The sequence below is a fragment of the Eucyclogobius newberryi genome, unplaced genomic scaffold (assembly GCF_026437365.1).
Source record: "Eucyclogobius newberryi isolate DKJ021-1_F unplaced genomic scaffold, fEucNew1.0.hap1 SCAF_7, whole genome shotgun sequence".
In the NCBI taxonomy this organism is placed as follows: domain Eukaryota; kingdom Metazoa; phylum Chordata; class Actinopteri; order Gobiiformes; family Gobiidae; genus Eucyclogobius; species Eucyclogobius newberryi.
This window is the reverse complement of record NW_027316389.1, coordinates 4,744,128-4,764,731: the sequence shown is the minus strand read 5'-3', so window position 1 is coordinate 4,764,731 and position 20,604 is coordinate 4,744,128. Positions and strand designations below refer to the sequence as shown.

Below are 20,604 nucleotides of genomic sequence, written 5' to 3'. Positions count from 1 at the left end.
CACTTATACATGCTTATATACACTTATACACACTTATATACACTTATACATGCTTATATACACTTATATACACTTATATACACTTATACATGCTTATATAAACTTATATACACTTATATACACTTATACATGCTTATACACACTTATACACACTTATATACACTTATACATGCTTATATACACTTATACACACTTATATACACTTATACATGCTTATATACACTTATATACACTTATACACACTTATATACACTTATACATGCTTATCACTTATACACACTTATATACACTTATACATGCTTATATACACTTATATACACTTATATACACTTATATACACTTATACACACTTATATACACTTATACATGCTTATATACACTTATACACACTTATATACACTTATACATGCTTATATACACTTATATACACTTATACACACTTATACCACACTTATACACACTTATATATACTTATACATGCTTATATACACTTATACACACTTATACACACTTATACACACTTATATACACTTATACATGCTTATACACACTTATACACACTTATATACACTCTATACATGCTTATATACACTTATATACACTTATACACACTTATACACACTTATATATACTTATATACACTTATATACACTTATACATGCCTTATACACACTTATACACACTTATATACACTTATACATGCTTATATACACTTATACACACTTATATACACTTATACACACTTATATACACTTATACACACTTATACACACTTATACATGCTTATATACACTTATATACACTATACACACTTATACATGCTTATATACACTTATATACACTTATACACACTTATACACACTTATATACACTTATACATGCTTATATACACTTATACACACTTATATACACTTATATACACTTATACATGCTTATATACACTTATACACACTTATACACACTTATACACACTTATACACACTTATATACACTTATATACACTTATATACACTTATATACACTTATACACACTTATATACACTTATATACACTTATACATGCTTATATACACTTATATACACTTATACACACTTATACACACTTATACACACTTATATATACTTATACATGTTTATATACACTTATACACACTTATACACACTTATACACACTTATATACACTTATACATGCTTATACACACTTATACATACTTATAACACACTTATACACACTTATATACACTTATACATTCTTATACACACTTATATACACTTATACATGCTTATATACACTTATATACACTTATACACACTTATACATGCTTATATACACTTATATACACTTATATACACTTATATACACTTATACATGCTTATATACACTTATATACACGTTTATACACTTATGTACACTTATACATGCTTATATACACTTATATACACTTATACACACTTATATACACTTATACATGCTTATATACACTTATATACACTTATATACACTTATATACACTTATACATGCTTATATACACTTATACACACTTATACACACTTATACACACTTATATACACTTATACATGCTTATATACACTTATACACACTTATATACACTTATACATGCTTATATACACTTATATACACTTATATACACTTATACACACTTATATACACTTATACATGCTTATATACACTTATATACACTTATACACACTTATACACACTTATATACACTTATACATGCTTATATACACTTATATACACTTATACACACTTATATACACTTATACATGCTTATATACACTTATATACACTTATATACACTTATACATGCTTATATACACTTATACACACTTATACACACTTATATACACTTATACACACTTATACACACTTATACACACTTATATACACTTATATACACTTATACACACTTATACACACTTATATACACTTATACATGCTTATATACACTTATACACACTTATATACACTTATATACACTTATACATGCTTATATACACTTATATACACTTATACACACTTATATACACTTATACATGCTTATATACACTTATATACACTTATATACACTTATACATGCTTATATACACTTATATACACTTATACATGCTTATATACACTTATACACACTTATACACACTTATATACACTTATACATGCTTATATACACTTATACACACTTATATACACTTATACATGCTTATATACACTTATATACACTTATATACACTTATACACACTTATATACACTTATACATGCTTATATACACTTATACACACTTATATACACTTATACATGCTTATATACACTTATATACACTTATATACACTTATACATGCTTATATAAACTTATATACACTTATATACACTTATACATGCTTATACACACTTATACACACTTATATACACTTATACATGCTTATATACACTTATACACACTTATATACACTTATACATGCTTATATACACTTATATATACTTATACACACTTATATACACTTATACATGCTTATATACACTTATACACACTTATATACACTTATACATGCTTATATACACTTATATACACTTATATACACTTATACACACTTATATACACTTATACATGCTTATATACACTTATACACACTTATATACACTTATACATGCTTATATACACTTATATACACCTATACACACTTATACACACTTATACACACTTATATATACTTATACATGCTTATATACACTTATACACACTTATACACACTTATACACACTTATATACACTTATACATGCTTATACACACTTATACACACTTATACACACTTATACACACTTATATACACTTATACATGCTTATACACACTTATACACACTTATATACACTTATACATGCTTATATACACTTATATACACTTATACACACTTATACACACTTATATATACTTATATACACTTATATACACTTATACATGCTTATACACACTTATACACACTTATATACACTTATACATGCTTATATACACTTATACACACTTATATACACTTATACACACTTATATACACTTATACACACTTATACACACTTATACATGCTTATATACACTTATATACACTTATACACACTTATACACACTTATACATGCTTATATACACTTATATACACTTATACACACTTATACACACTTATATACACTTATACATGCTTATATACACTTATATACACTTATACACACTTATACACACTTATATATACTTATATACACTTATATACACTTATACATGCTTATACACACTTATACACACTTATACACACTTATACACACTTATACACACTTATACACACTTATATACACTTATATACACTTATATACACTTATACACACTTATATACACTTATATACACTTATATACACTTATATACACTTATATACACGTTTATATACAAGTGATCTGTTCTTCTGGATCTACCTCTGGATCTACCTGCGTTGCACCAATGAAATTTCCCCATGTGGGACAATAAAGGAATATCTTATCTTATCTTATATACACTTATGTACACTTATACATGCTTATAAGATAAGATAAGATAAGATATTCCTTTATTGTCCCACATGGGGAAATTTCATTGGTGCAACGCATGTAGATACAGAGGTAGATACAGAAGAACAGATCACTTATAGGAAGTCTGAAAAACACTTTCAGTAGAAGATCTCCTATAAATAAATAAAAACTCCCATAGACAAATAAATAAATACCATTGCATGTGATCCCCACAGTAATTGCACATGAATATGTGTCACGACAGCACATAGATTGCACATGAATTTCACAGTAAAATTCATGTTATATACACTTATATACACTTATGTACACTTATACATGCTTTTATACACTTATATACACTTATACACGTTTATATACACTTATATACACTTATACATGCTTATATACACTTATACACACTTATATACACTTATATACACTTATATACACTTATACAAGGTTATACACACTTATATACACCTATATACACTTATACATGCCTATATACACTTATATACACTTATACACACTTATATACACTTATACATGCTTATATACACTTAAATACACTTATACATGCTTATACACACACTTATATACACCTATATACACTTATACACACTTATATACACTTATACATGCTTATACACACTTATATACATTTATATACACTTATACACACTTATATACACTTATACATGCTTATATACACTTAAATACACTTATACATGCTTATACACACACACCTATATACACTTATGTACACTTATATACACTTATACACACTTATATACAATTATATACGCTTATACATGCTTATATACACTTATATACACTTATATACGCTTATATACACTTATATACACTTATATACGCTTATATATTATACGCTTATATACGCTTATACATGCTTACATACACTTATATACACTTACATACACTTATATACACTTATATACACATATACACGTTTATATACACTTATATACACTTATATACGCGTATACACGCTTATATACACTTATATACACTTATAAACACTTATATACACTTATATACACGTTTATATATACTTATACACACTTATATACACTTATATACACGTTTATAAACACTTATACACACTTATATACGCTCATGCACAATTATACATACTTATACACGCTTATACACGCTTATACATACTTACGGATGCTTATACACGCTTATAAACTGTAACACGCTCAGTTATGTTTTTATTTAGAGAAAACAACTAGAACATGTTTAACTTTAATTTTCTTGCTGTAAAATGTTGAAATTACTTAAATTAAAATTTTGACACAAATGATAAAAATACTTGATATTTTTAGTTAATGTTATTTGTTTCATTTATTTAAAATCAAATCTATTTTATCCAATAGTGGATTATATTGGACTAATTTTAATATCAAATTTATATTTTATTTTTTTGAAATATCTTCAACTGAGAAATATCAATTTGAAACCGTTTTTGTCGTTTACTTAAATAAATAAGGAAAAATGTCATGCTTTAATTCATAAATAAGGAATTTTGACGGTAAAAAGGTAAAAAAATGCACATAAATCTGAAAACAGGACAGACTTTTTATTTTGTTGGTTTATTAAACACAAAAACATCTTTAAAAAAATCTTAGCATTTGAGTAAATTTACTGAAAACTTTTTCAGTAAATTCAGCAAATTGAGAAAAAAAAGTCAAATCGCATTGAAATTTTGGAACGGATTAAAAATGAAAGACCAAAAAACATCTTTAGGAGCATTTTAGACGGTTTTGCTCAAAGTCACAGTTTTATTCATTTCTTAGTTTATTGTTGTAAAAGCTCAAAGTCCGACCGCTTTTATGGAGGCACATTTTGCAGAACACACTCGCATGTTTGCCGTTTAAATTAGTTTGTGTTTTACAGCCGCTTCTTCTTGTTTATGAAACAGGAAACAGGAAGTGTGTAGTAACAAACGGCTGAACAAATGTTTGGACATCGTCTCTGGACTTGTACTGTAGTAGTAGTAGTATCACAGCAGTATTTGTACTACAGTCTGGTGTTTCTCTGCTCAGTCACCAGGTTCTGAGGATCCAGGCCAAAGATGAGACTCAGCTGAGTCTTCTCAAGGATCTGGAGCAGATGTTTGAGCAGGTACAAAACATCTCCCTGAAACAACGATGAAAACTACAAAATATTACTGTTTTTTTACCGTATTTTCCGGACTATAAGTTGCACCAGCCAAAAAATGCCTAATAGAGAAGAAAATAATAATACTGCGCCCCATTTGTCCTTTTATTACATCTACTGCTGAATCTGTGACGCTGTCACATCTTCTCCCCTTTGTTTTACCATCAAAAAGACATTTTATTTTGAATTCTTGGCAAAATGTGTGGCTTTGCCGCACAGACACCGTGACTCTTTGAATAAAAATGTGAATAACTTTTGATGGTCCTGAAGATGAGTCTCACCAAATTTCAGGTTAATATGTCTAACGCCCTAAGAGGAGTTTGTGAAAGTCTAAAGTGTAAACATGTTCTGGCGATTTCCCTTTTGGAATAACATGGAAGGTTTCGGTCATCGCTACGGCAACGCCATAACAATTATGACATGGGTCTCATTTACTTTTTTGATGGGGCCAAAATTGAGTTTTGTGTCAAATTTCGCAAAATTTCGCAAAACTAAACATTTAACCTCCATATAAAATCTGTAGGGGGCGCTGTGGCGCCAAATTAATTAATTTCACTTCAAGGGGGTTTAGGACAAAGAGTTTAACAACTGATTCTAATTTGACAGAATCAGTTGCTTGCGATTTGCTACCTGGTGGTGTGGTCCCTGGTCACTGACGGGTACTTTTGTTAACTTCAGCCTTTTTCCCCTCAAACTTCCTCTAACCCGACTTTTGCTCCGCCCCTCGTCCCGCGCAGCTGGACTTCTGGAGAGACGTGAGCGACGTGTCCACTCCGGTCGACATCCGCGTCCCGGCCGAGGCCCTGGGCGAGGTCAGGGAGTACCTGGACTCATGGGGGATCAGCTTCGAGACCATGATCGAGGACCTGCAGGTGCGAATGATGAGAATGATGAGAACGAACGATGAGAACGATGAGAACGATGAGAACGATGAGAACGATGAGAACGATGAGAGCGATGAGAACGATGAGAACGGTGTGAACGATGAGAACGATGAGAGCGATGAGAACGATGAGAACGATGAGAACGATGAGAGCGATGAGAACGATGAGAACGGTGTGAACGATGAGAACGATGAGAACGGTGTGAACGATGAGAACGATGAGAACGATGAGAACGATGAGAGCGATGAGAGCGATGAGAACGATGAGAACGATGAGAACGATGAGAGCGATGAGAACGATGAGAACGGTGTGAACGATGAGAACGATGAGAACGGTGTGAACGATGAGAACGATGAGAACGATGAGAGCGATGAGAACGGTGAGAACGATGAGAACGGTGAGAACGATGAGAACGATGAGAACGATGAGAACGATGAGAACGATGAGAGCGATGAGAACGGTGAGAACGATGAGAACGGTGAGAACGATGAGAACGATGAGAACGATGAGAGCGATGAGAACGATGAGAACGGTGAGAACGATGAGAACAATGAGAGCGATGAGAACGATGAGAGCGATGAAAACGATGAGAACGATGAGAATGGGCGCTTGTAACGATTCGGCGGCATTTGTGGGTTCAGGCCGTGCTGGACGAGGAGCAGCAGGAGATGGAGTCGGCCGCTCGCTTCGGCGAGGCCAGAAACACCGACAGCTTCGACTACGCCAGATACCACCCCATCGCCGAGGTAACCGACGTGTAAACGACAAAAAACAACACGACCGGTTCAGCCAAGTCTTAAAGAGGTCGTTTTTACATTTGTTGGTGAATAAATATGACATAGAATAAGACCTAAAGACATAAAAACATAAAAACATCCTGACTTTTAAAACAGGACGAGGTAACTCTGGCTCTAGAGCTCCCCCTGCAGCTCTCCTGTGAAAACATACTGTCAGAGAACAGACACTTGTTTTTCCTTCTCTATTTATTTAAACCCGACAGAATCATCACATTGAAACACTTTTATATTCTATTGTAAACAAACGTGCCAGGGTTTCTCAGGAGAGTTGTTTTCAGGTCGATGTCAGCTGTTTTTCCTCCTCGAGACAGCAGGGGGCGACGACAGAGCCTTCAAACGCACCAAAAATACATATTTCACCATCAAATAGACGTAATAAGACGTTTGATAAGGTGAAAATGTTACTTGTTCTGCTTTAATGACCAGCTGCGAGCTCCCGCTGGAAAGACGGCTCCGTGAACGCTGCGCTCAGTGAAAAATCACAACATCGTAAAGTTCTCAAACGCGACCTACAAACAGCGTTAAACACTGCTGCGTGATTAACCCATGTGTGTTTTTCTCCCTCCGTCACCTCCACCTGCACCTGCACCTGCAGCTGTACAGTTTCCAGGACATGCTGGTCGCAGAGAATCCCAAACTGGTCAGTAAGATCGTGATCGGACAGAGCTACGAGGGACGTCCTCTCACCGTGCTCAAGGTGAGACCACACGGGGGCGCCACAGGGGGCACCACATACTGGCACCACACTGGGGCACCACATACTGGCACCACATGGGGGGACCACACGGGGCCCCACACAGGGGCACCACATGCTGGCACCACATGCTGGCACCACACGCTGGCACCACACTCTGGCACCACACAGGGGCACCACACGGGGGTACCACACGGGGGCACCACACTCTGGCACCACACGGGGGCACCACACAGGTGAACCACACAGGGGCACCACACTCTGGAACCACACAGGGGCACCACACTCTGGCACCACACAGGGGCACCACATGCTGGCACCACATGCTGGCACCACACGCTTGCACCACACTCCGGCACCACACAGGGGCACCACACGGGGGTACCACACGGGGGCACCACACTCTGGCACCACACGGGGGCACCACACAGGTGAACCACACAGGGGCACCACACTCTGGCACCACACAGGGGCACCACATGCTGGCACCACATGCTGGCACCACACGCTTGCACCACACTCTGGCACCACACAGGGGCACCACACGGGGGTACCACACGGGGGCACCACACAGGGGCATCACACAGGGGCATCACACAGGGGCACTACACAGAGGCACCACACTCTGACACCACACAGGGGCACCACACTCTGGCACCACACAGGGGCACCACATGCTGGCACCACACGGGGGCACCACACAGGGGCACAACACTGGGGCACCACACAGGGGCACCACACTCTGGCACCACACAGGGGCACCACACGGGGGTACCACACGGGGGCACCACACTCTGGCACCACACAGGGGCACCACACGGGGGCACCACACTCTGGCACCACACGGGGGCACCACACAGGGGCATCACACAGGGGCATCACACAGGGGCACTACACAGAGGCACCACACTCTGAGACCACACAGGGGCACCACACTCTGGCACCACACAGGGGCACCACATGCTGGCACCACACGGGGGCACCACACAGGGGCACAACACTGGGGCACCACACAGGGGCACCACACTCTGGCACCACACAGGGGCATCACATGCTGGCACCACACAGGGGCACCACACTGGGGTACCACACTCTGGCACCACACAGGGGCACCACACAGGGGCACCACACTCTGGCATCACACAGGGGCACCACACAGGGGCACCACACTCTGGCACCACACAGCACCACACAGGGGCACCACACAGGGGCACCACACTCTGGCACCACACAGGGGCACCACACTCTGGCACCACACAGGGGCACCACACTCTGACACCACACAGGGGCACCACACAGGGGCACCACACTCTGGCACCACACAGGGGCACCACACAGGGGCACCACACTCTGGCACCACACAGGGGCACCACACTCTGGCACCACACAGGGACACCACACAGGGGCACCACACTCTGGCACCACACAGGGGCACCACACAGGGGCACCACACTCTGGCACCACACAGGGGCACCACACTCTGGCACCACACAGGGGCACCACACAGGGGCACCACACTCTGGCACCACACAGGGGCACCACACTCTGGCACCACACAGGGGCACCACACTCTGACACCACACAGGGGCACCACACAGGGGCACCACACTCTGGCACCACACAGGGGCACCACACTCTGGCACCACACAGGGGCACCACACTCTGGCACCACACAGGGGCACCACACAGGGGCACCACACTCTGGCACCACACGGGGGCACCATACGATGGCGTCCATGTTTAGTCCCGAGTTTGGTTCGACTTTAGCCCTGATCTCGATGTTCCGAACCAAAACCAAACAGAAGTGATGACGTGAACTTAACCCACGCAAACAGTTTTCTACACATACTTTTGTGTTTCTGTGTTTGTCAGTTCAGCACCGGAGGAACCGACCGCCCAGCCATCTGGATCGACACCGGGATCCACTCCAGGGAATGGGTCACTCAGGCCAGCGGCACCTGGTTCGCCAAGAAGGTCTTTCAGTCGTTCAGTTTCATATCTAAGTGAGGAATGACAGGGCATATTCACGTCAATCATCTTTATCGATGGGTCGAGAGCGACGACAAGGCACAGTAACGATGAGAAATATTGTATCTTTTGGTCAAAACAAGCCGTTAGCTAGCTCCATAAGTCGCAGCGTCCAAAAGTGGCAGAAGAACATTTCTCATTAATTCTTGTCATGGACGTTTTAGAAAAGTTTAAATATCAAGAGTTAAACAGAATCCAAACTTTATAGAGTATTTATTATTATTATTTCATTGTACTTTCTCTTTTCTGCACAGATCGTGAACGATTACGGAAAATGTCCCATGCTGACCGCCATCCTGGACAAAATGGACATCTTCCTGGAGATTATGACCAACCCCGACGGATACGCCTACACCCACTCCAACGTAACTGTCCCTTTAACTGCACTTAGACCACACCCACTCCAACGTAACTGTCCCTTTAACTACACTTAGACCACACCCACTCCAACGTAACTGTCCCTTTAACTGCACTTAGACCACACCCACTCCAACGTAACTGTCCCTTTAACTGCACTTAGACCACACCCACTCCAACGTAACTGTCCCTTTAACTGCACTTAGACCACACCCACTCCAACGTAACTGTCCCTTTAACTGCACTTAGACCACACCCACTCCAACATAACTGTCCCTTTAACTACACTTAGACCACACCCACTCCAACGTAACTGTCCCATTAACTGCACTTAGACCACACCCACTCCAACGTAACTGTCCCTTTAACTGCACTTAGACCACACCCACTCCAACGTAACTGTCCCTTTAACTGCACTTAGACCACACCCACTCCAACGTAACTGTCCCTTTAACTACACTTAGACCACACCCACTCCAACGTAACTGTCCCTTAACTGCACTTAGACCACACCCACTCCAACGTAACTGTCCCTTTAACTGCACTTAGACCACACCCACTCCAACGTAACTGTCCCTTTAACTACACTTAGACCACACCCACTCCAACGTAACTGTCCCTTTAACTGCACTTAGACCACACCCACTCCAACGTAACTGTCCCTTTAACTGCACTTAGACCACACCCACTCCAACATAACTGTCCCTTTAACAACACTTAGACCACACCCACTCCAACGTAACTGTCCCATTAACTGCACTTAGACCACACCCACTCCAACGTAACTGTCCCTTTAACTGCACTTAGACCACACCCACTCCAACGTAACTGTCCCTTTAACTGCACTTAGACCACACCCACTCCAACGTAACTGTCCCTTTAACTACACTTAGACCACACCCACTCCAACGTAACTGTCCCTTTAACTGCACTTAGACCACACCCACTCCAACGTAACTGTCCCTTTAACTACACTTAGACCACACCCACTCCAACATAACTGTCCCTTTAACTACACTTAGACCACACCCACTCCAACGTAACTGTCCCTTTAACTACACTTAGACCACACCCACTCCAACGTAACTGTCCCTTTAACTACACTTAGACCACACCCACTCCAACGTAACTGTCCCTTTAACTACACTTAGACCACACCCACTCCTCTGGTTCATGTGATTCGTTCATTTTGGGCAGAACCGCATGTGGCGTAAGACCAGGAAGCCCAACCCCGGCTCCAGCTGTGTGGGCGTCGACCCCAACAGGAACTGGGATGCTGGATTTGGAGGTGAACTCACACTGCACCCTGCTGCTGTTGTTGTTGTTGTTGTTGTTTTAATGGCGTTTAGCAGCCGACTGAAAGGTGCATTTACTGCCACCTACTGGAGTTGTACATGAACATAACCACAACTAACCCGGTCATAACCAGGTCTAAACCCGGTCTCTCTCGTCTGGGGTCTAATCCGGTTTCTCTGGTGTGTCTCTGGTGTGTCTCTGCTGTGTCTCTGGTCTGTCTCTGGTGTGTCTCTGGTGTGTCTCTGCTGTGTCTCTGGTGTGTCTCCGGTGTGTCTCTGGTGTGTCTCTGTTGTGTCTCTGGTCTGTCTCTGCTGTGTCTCTGGTCTGTCTCTGGTGTGTCTCTGGTGTGTCTCTGGTGTGTCTCTGGTCTGTCTCTGGTGTGTCTCTGGTGTGTCTCTGGTATCTCTCTGGTGTGTCTCTGGTGTGTCTCTGGTCTGTCTCTGGTGTGTCTCCAGTGTGTCTCTGACGTGTCTCTGGTGTCTCTCTGGCGTGTCTCTGGCGTGTCTGTGGTGTGTCTCTGGCGTGTCTGTGGTGTGTCTCTGGTCTGTCTCTGGTCTGTCTCTGGTGTGTCTCCGGTGTGTCTCTGGCGTGTCTCTGACGTGTCTCTGGTGTCTCTCTGGCGTGTCTCTGGCGTGTCTGTGGTGTGTCTCTGGTGTGTCTCTGCTGTGTCTCTGGTGTGTCTCTGGTGTGTCTCTGGTGTCTCTCTGGTGTGTCTCTGGCGTGTCTCTGGCGTGTCTCTGGTGTCTCTCTGGCGTGTCTCTGGTGTCTCTCTGGTGTCTCTCTGGTCTGTCTCTGGTGTGTCTCTGGTGTGTCTCTGGTGTGTCTCTGGCGTGTCTCTGGTGTGTCTCTGGTGTGTCTCTGGTGTCTCTCTGGTGTGTCTCTGGTGTGTCTCTTGTGTCTCTCTGGTGTCTCTCTGGTGTGTCTCTGGTGCCTCTCTGGTCTGTCTCTGGTGTGCCTCTGGTGTGTCTCTGGTGTGTCTCTGGTGTCTCTCTGGTGTGTCTCTGGTGTCTCTATGGTGTGTCTCTGGTGTGTCTCTGGTCTGTCTCTCTGGTGTGTCTCTGGTGTGTTTCTGGTGTCTCTCTGGTGTGTCTCTGGTGTGTCTCTGGTCTAACCCGGTGTGTCTCTGGTGTGTCTCTGGTCTGTCTCTGGCGTGTCTCTGGTGTGTCTCTGGTCTGTCTCTGGTGTGTCTCTGGCGTGTCTCTGGTCTAACCCGGTGTGTCTCTGGCGTGTCCCTGGTGTGTCTCTGGTGTGTCTCTGGTCTGTCTCTGGCGTGTCTCTGGTGTGTCTCTGGTCTGTCTCTGGTGTGTCTCTGGTCTAACCCGGTGTGTCTCTGGCGTGTCTCTGGTCTAACCCGGTGTGTCTCTGGCGTGTCTCTGGTGTGTCTCTGGTCTGTCTCTGGTGTGTCTCTGGCGTGTCTCTGGTCTAACCCGGTGTGTCTCTGGCGTGTCTCTGGTCTGTCTCTGGTGTGTCTCTGGTCTGTCTCTGGTGTGTCTCTGGTGTGTCTCTGGTCTAACCCGGTGTGTCTCTGGCGTGTCTCTGGTCTAACCCGGTGTGTCTCTGATGTGTCTCTGGTCTGTCTCTGGTGTGTCTCTGGTCTGTCTCTGGTGTGTCTCTGGTGTGTCTCTGGTCTAACCCGGTCTGTCTCTGGCGTGTCTCTGGTCTAACCCGGTGTGTCTCTGGTGTGTCTCTGGTCTAACCCGGTGTGTCTCTGGTCTGTCTCTGGTGTGTCTCTGGTGTGTCTCTGGTCTGTCTCTGGTGTGTCTCTGGTGTGTCTCTGGTCTAGCCCGGTGTGTCTCTGGCGTGTCTCTGGTCTAACCCGGTGTGTCTCTGGTCTAACCCGGTGTGTCTCTGGTGTGTCTCTGGTGTGTCTCTGGTGTGTCTCTGGTCTAACCCGGTGTGTCTCTGGTGTGTCTCTGGTGTGTCTCTGGCGTGTCTCTGGTCTAACCCGGTGTGTCTCTGGCGTGTCTCTGGTGTGTCTCTGGTCTAACCCAGTGTGTCTCTGGTGTGTCTCTGGTGTGTCTCTGGCGTGTCTCTGGTCTAACCCGGTCTGTCTCTGGTGTGTCTCTGGTCTGTCTCTGGTGTGTCTCTGGTGTGTCTCTGGTCTAGCCCGGTGTGTCTCTGGCGTGTCTCTGGTCTAACCCGGTGTGTCTCTGGCGTGTCTCTGGTCTAACCCGGTCTGTCTCTGGTGTGTCTCTGGTGTGTCTCTGGTCTGTCTCTGGTCTAATCCGGTGTGTCTCTGGTGTGTCTCTGGTGTGTCTCTGGTGTGTCTCTGGTCTGTCTCTGGTGTGTCTCTGGCGTGTCTCTGGTCTAACCCGGTGTGTCTCTGGTCTGTCTCTGGTGTGTCTCTGGTGTGTCTCTGGTGTGTCTCTGGTCTGTCTCTGGTGTGTCTCTGGTGTGTCTCTGGTCTGTCTCTGGTGTGTCTCTGGTCTAACCCGGTGTGTCACTGGTCTGTCTCTGGTGTGTCTCTGGTGTGTCTCTGGCGTGTCTCTGGTCTAACCCGGTGTGTCTCTGGTCTGTCTCTGGTGTGTCTCTGGTGTGTCTCTGGTGTGTCTCTGGTCTGTCTCTGGTGTGTCTCTGGTGTGTCTCAGGTCTAGCCCGGTGTGTCTCTGGCGTGTCTCTGGTCTAACCCGGTCTGTCTCTGGTCTGTCTCTGGTGTGTCTCTGGTGTGTCTCTGGTCTGTCTCTGGTGTGTCTCTGGTGTGTCTCTGGTCTAACCCGGTGTGTCTCTGGCGTGTCTCTGGTGTGTCTCTGGTCTGTCTCTGGTGTGTCTCTGGTCTGTCTCTGGTGTGTCTCTGGCGTGTCTCTGGTCTAACCCGGTCTGTCTCTGGTGTGTCTCTGGTGTGTCTCTGGTCTGTCTCTGGTGTGTCTCTGGTGTGTCTCTGGTCTAACCCGGTGTGTCTCTGGCGTGTCTCTGGTCTAACCCGGTCTGTCTCTGGTGTGTCTCTGGTGTGTCTCTGGTCTGTCTCTGGTGTGTCTCTGGCGTGTCTCTGGTCTAACCCGGTGTGTCTCTGGCGTGTCTCTGGTCTGTCTCTGGTGTGTCTCTGGTGTGTCTCTGGTCTGTCTCTGGCGTGTCTCTGGTGTGTCTCTGGTCTGTCTCTGGTGTGTCTCTGGTCTAACCCGGTCTGTCTCTGGTGTGTCTCTGGTGTGTCTCTGGTCTAACCCGGTCTGTCTCTGGTGTGTCTCTGGTGTGTCTCTGGTCTGTCTCTGGTGTGTCTCTGGTGTGTCTCTGGTCTAACCCGGTGTGTCTCTGGTGTGTCTCTGGTGTGTCTCTGGTGTGTCTCTGGTGTGTCTCTGGTCTAACCCGGTGTGTCTCTGGCGTGTCTCTGGTGTGTCTCTGGTGTGTCTCTGGCGTGTCTCTGGTCAAACCCGGTGTGTCTCTGGCGTGTCTCTGGTCTAACCCGGTGTGTCTCTGGCGTGTCTCTGGTCTAACCCGGTCTGTCTCTGGTGTGTCTCTGGTGTGTCTCTGGTGTGTCTCTGGTGTGTCTCTGGTGTGTCTCTGGTCTGTCTCTGGTGTGTCTCTGGCGTGTCTCTGGTGTGTCTCTGGTCTGTCTCTGGTGTGTCTCTGGTGTGTCTCTGGTCTGTCTCTGGTGTGTCTCTGGTCTAACCCGGTGTGTCACTGGTCTGTCTCTGGTGTGTCTCTGGTGTGTCTCTGGCGTGTCTCTGGTCTAACCCGGTGTGTCACTGGTCTGTCTCTGGTGTGTCTCTGGTCTGTCTCTGGTGTGTCTCTGGTCTAACCCGGTGTGTCTCTGGTCTGTCTCTGGTGTGTCTCTGGTGTGTCTCTGGTGTGTCTCTGGTCTGTCTCTGGTGTGTCTCTGGTGTGTCTCTGGTCTGACCCGGTGTGTCACTGGTCTGTCTCTGGTGTGTCTCTGGTGTGTCTCTGGTCTGTCTCTGGTCTGTCTCTGGTGTGTCTCTGGTGTGTCTCTGGTCTGTCTCTGGTGTGTCTCTGGCGTGTCTCTGGTCTAACCCGGTGTGTCTCTGGCGTGTCTCTGGTGTGTCTCTGTTGTGTCTCTGGTCTGTCTCTGGCGTGTCTCTGGTGTGTCTCTGGTCTGTCTCTGGTGTGTCTCTGGTCTAACCCGGTGTGTCTCTGGCGTGTCTCTGGTGTGTCTCTGGTCTGTCTCTGGTGTGTCTCTGGCGTGTCTCTGGTCTAACCCGGTGTGTCTCTGGTCTGTCTCTGGTGTGTCTCTGGTGTGTCTCTGGTCTAACCCGGTGTGTCTCTGGCGTGTCTTTGGTCTAACCCGGTGTGTCTCTGGTGTGTCTCTGGTCTGTCTCTGGTGTGTCTCTGGTCTGTCTCTGGTGTGTCTCTGGTGTGTCTCTGGTCTAACCCGGTCTGTCTCTGGCGTGTCTCTGGTCTAACCCGGTGTGTCTCTGGTCTGTCTCTGGTGTGTCTCTGGTGTGTCTCTGGTCTGTCTCTGGTGTGTCTCTGGTGTGTCTCTGGTCTAGCCCGGTGTGTCTCTGGCGTGTCTCTGGTCTAACCCGGTGTGTCTCTGGTCTAACCCGGTGTGTCTCTGGTGTGTCTCTGGTGTGTCTCTGGTGTGTCTCTGGTCTAACCCGGTGTGTCTCTGGTGTGTCTCTGGTGTGTCTCTGGCGTGTCTCTGGTCTAACCCGGTGTGTCTCTGGCGTGTCTCTGGTGTGTCTCTGGTCTAACCCAGTGTGTCTCTGGTGTGTCTCTGGTGTGTCTCTGGCGTGTCTCTGGTCTAACCCGGTCTGTCTCTGGTGTGTCTCTGGTCTGTCTCTGGTGTGTCTCTGGTGTGTCTCTGGTCTAGCCCGGTGTGTCTCTGGCGTGTCTCTGGTCTAACCCGGTGTGTCTCTGGCGTGTCTCTGGTCTAACCCGGTCTGTCTCTGGTGTGTCTCTGGTGTGTCTCTGGTCTGTCTCTGGTCTAATCCGGTGTGTCTCTGGTGTGTCTCTGGTGTGTCTCTGGTGTGTCTCTGGTCTGTCTCTGGTGTGTCTCTGGTGTGTCTCTGGTCTAACCCGGTGTGTCTCTGGTCTGTCTCTGGTGTGTCTCTGGTGTGTCTCTGGTGTGTCTCTGGTCTGTCTCTGGTGTGTCTCTGGTGTGTCTCTGGTCTGTCTCTGGTGTGTCTCTGGTCTAACCCGGTGTGTCACTGGTCTGTCTCTGGTGTGTCTCTGGTGTGTCTCTGGCGTGTCTCTGGTCTAACCCGGTTTGTCTCTGGTCTGTCTCTGGTGTGTCTCTGGTGTGTCTCTGGTGTGTCTCTGGTCTGTCTCTGGTGTGTCTCTTGCGTGTCTCTGGTCTAACCCGGTCTGTCTCTGGTCTGTCTCTGGTGTGTCTCTGGTGTGTCTCTGGTCTGTCTCTGGTGTGTCTCTGGTGTGTCTCTGGTCTAACCCGGTGTGTCTCTGGCGTGTCTCTGGTGTGTCTCTGGTCTGTCTCTGGTGTGTCTCTGGTCTGTCTCTGGTGTGTCTCTGGCGTGTCTCTGGTCTAACCCGGTCTGTCTCTGGTCTGTCTCTGGTGTGTCTCTGGTGTGTCTCTGGTCTGTCTCTGGTGTGTCTCTGGTGTGTCTCTGGTCTAACCCGGTCTGTCTCTGGTGTGTCTCTGGTGTGTCTCTGGTCTGTCTCTGGTGTGTCTCTGGCGTGTCTCTGGTCTAACCCGGTGTGTCTCTGGCGTGTCTCTGGTGTGTCTCTGGTGTGTCTCTGGTGTGTCTCTGGTCTAACCCGGTCTGTCTCTGGTGTGTCTCTGGCGTGTCTCTGGTCTAACCCGGTGTGTCTCTGGCGTGTCTCTGGTGTGTCTCTGGTGTGTCTCTGGTGTGTCTCTGGTCTAACCCGGTGTGTCTCTGGCGTGTCTCTGGTGTGTCTCTGGTCTGTCTCTGGTGTGTCTCTGGTCTGTCTCTGGTGTGTCTCTGGCGTGTCTCTGGTCTAACCCGGTCTGTCTCTGGTCTGTCTCTGGTGTGTCTCTGGTGTGTCTCTGGTCTGTCTCTGGTGTGTCTCTGGTGTGTCTCTGGTCTAACCCGGTCTGTCTCTGGTGTGTCTCTGGTGTGTCTCTGGTCTGTCTCTGGTGTGTCTCTGGCGTGTCTCTGGTCTAACCCGGTGTGTCTCTGGCGTGTCTCTGGTGTGTCTCTGGTGTGTCTCTGGTCTGTCTCTGGCGTGTCTCTGGTGTGTCTCTGGTCTGTCTCTGGTTTGTCTCTGGTCTAACCCGGTCTGTCTCTGGTGTGTCTCTGGTGTGTCTCTGGTGTGTCTCTGGTGTGTCTCTGGTGTGTCTCTGGTCTAACCCGGTCTGTCTCTGGTGTGTCTCTGGTGTGTCTCTGGTGTGTCTCTGGTGTGTCTCTGGTGTGTCTCTGGTCTAACCCGGTGTGTCTCTGGCGTGTCTCTGGTGTGTCTCTGGTGTGTCTCTGGTGTGTCTCTGGCGTGTCTCTGGTCTAACCCGGTGTGTCTCTGGTCCAGGTCCCGGGGCCAGCTCCAGTCCCTGCTCGGAGACGTTCCGTGGACCTCGTGCTCACTCTGAGTCTGAAGTCAGCTCCATCGTCAACTTTGTGAAGAATCATGGAAACATCAAGGAGTTTGTCTCCATCCACGCCTACTCCCAGATGCTCATGTACCCGTACGGATACACGCGTACTCCAGTGAAGGACCAGGCCGAGCTGGTGAGTACTACTACTACTACTACTACTACTACTAGTACTACTAGTACTCCATAGTGCTCAGTAGTGACCTGCCCTTGTGTCCTCAGCACGCTCTGGCTCAGAAGGCCGTCTCTGCTCTGACCGCGGTTTATGGCACGAGATACAGATATGGAAGCATCATCGACGTCATCTGTGAGTCCAGCACAAACACACGCTTCACTTACACTTCATTTACAGATAAAACAGCTCCTTTCACCTGGACCGACGAGGGAAAGACATCAGACAAAAGTATGTCCAAATATCCATTATAATGTGTTCATGTTCGGCTGCAAAAGTGCGCCGTACTGCAAAGTACTCGTCAGTGACCAGGGACCCACACCATTAGGTAGGCTTTCCGAGTTTATGATATTTGAAAAATGATAAACATTGTTTTTGCTTCGGAATATTCTTTCTTTCTTTCTTCTTCTTCTCGGGACCAACCCCCCTATTTTTCACCCAGTGAACATTGACGAAAAGTCACAAAAATGTGCACACCTCTAAAAATCGTGCCTCTCTACATTCTGACTATCTCCCTTTTCTAAAATTAAAAAAATTGCATAAAAATGTGCCAAAAATGTCATTGAGAGATAGGAAATGACCCCAAAAAAATCTGATCGTAGAATCGTGAAATTTGGCGCAGAGGTAGATGGTGACAAGAGAAGTAAAAAATATTATTACGGCAACGCCGTCCGCCCAACCAAATGTCGGCCATATTGCTTCAAAAATGGCTAAACATGACTTCAGAGTTTTTCCAAACGTCGTACTTTTACGAACTCCTCCCAGGGCGTTTGCCAAAATGATGCTGAGGAGTGGGACATCAAAATGTATTCAAATTACTTCGACCCTCTCACGGTCTCTGTGCGGCGGAGCCGCAAACTGTAGCTAGAATTTAAGAAATTTCCCAAATTTTAAATTTGCTGCTGTTTGCGCAGATAAAGTCCGAATTGCGGTAAATTAGAATCAGTTGTTAAACTCTTTGCCCTAAACCTACTTGAAGTGAAATAAATTAATTTTACGAAGTGTCAGATTTTTTTTTTTTTGCCCAAATGTGACAAAGATCTTCATGTATATCTTCATGAAAGTCTGACACATTTATCTTCTGTTCTGGAAAAACACAGGCGCCACTTTTTGTTTTGAATGAGAAAAGACGCAAATTAAACCAGCAGCAGCAGCAGCGGCGCAGCTAGAACGTGCAAAAGAACGGAAGTGTTTACTCCAAAATGGTTTCATAAATTGTGACAAACATAAAATATCATCGTTAGCCTCTCCAAAAAGAGACCTGCAGCGTCTCTTTCATCGTCATGACGCCCACAGACCGAAAAACACCTTAAACGGGACGTCACATGGTACGTCACATGGTACATCACATGGTACGTCGCATGGTACGTCACATGGCACGTCGCATGGTACGTCACATGGTATGTCACATGGTACGTCACATGGTACATCACATGGTACGTCGCATGGTACGTCACATGGCACGTCGCATGGTACGTCACATGGTAGAGTCACATGGTAGAGTCACATGGCACGTCGCATGGTACGTCGCATGGCACGTCGCATGGTACGTCGCATGGGACGTCACATGGTACGTCACATGGCACGTCGCATGGTACGTCACATGGTAGAGTCACATGGCACGTCGCATGGTACGTCGCATGGTACGTCGCATGGTACGTCGCATGGTACGTCGCATGGCACGTCGCATGGTACGTCGCATGGTACGTCGCATGGTACGTCACATGGTACGTCACATGGTATGTCACATGGTAGAGTCACATGGTACGTCACATGGTACGTCGCATGGGACGTCACATGGTACGTCACATGGCACGTCGCATGGTACGTCACATGGTAGAGTCACATGGCACGTCGCATGGTACGTCGCATGGTACGTCGCATGGGACGTCACATGGTACGTCGCATGGCACGTCGCATGGTACGTCGCATGGTACGTCGCATGGTATGTCACATGGTACGTCACATGGTACGTCACATGGTACGTCACATGGTAGAGTCGCATGGTACGTCGCATGGTACGTCGCATGGTATGTCACATGGTACGTCACATGGTACGTCACATGGTAGAGTCACATGGTACGTCACATGGTACGTCGCATGGTACGTCGCATGGTACGTCGCATGGTATGTCACATGGTACGTCACATGGTACGTCACATGGTACGTCACATGGTAGAGTCAC

The 20,604-nt window shown here is 45.6% G+C and overlaps 1 protein-coding gene across 1 annotated transcript in view; it reads left to right on the top strand.

Moving 5' to 3' along the window:
• The window catches only part of cpa5 (carboxypeptidase A5), a 68,880-nt gene that overhangs the window by 47,872 nt on the left and 404 nt on the right, over window positions 1–20,604 (top strand). Inside the window, exons 2-10 of the mRNA XM_072435542.1 lie at window positions 5,623–5,701; window positions 6,475–6,609; window positions 7,263–7,367; window positions 8,014–8,115; window positions 9,985–10,086; window positions 10,395–10,505; window positions 11,695–11,785; window positions 18,184–18,383; window positions 18,470–18,554. Of these exons, the coding sequence (XP_072291643.1) occupies window positions 5,623–5,701; window positions 6,475–6,609; window positions 7,263–7,367; window positions 8,014–8,115; window positions 9,985–10,086; window positions 10,395–10,505; window positions 11,695–11,785; window positions 18,184–18,383; window positions 18,470–18,554 (1,010 nt within the window). The remainder of the gene's footprint in view (window positions 1–5,622; window positions 5,702–6,474; window positions 6,610–7,262; window positions 7,368–8,013; window positions 8,116–9,984; window positions 10,087–10,394; window positions 10,506–11,694; window positions 11,786–18,183; window positions 18,384–18,469; window positions 18,555–20,604) is intronic.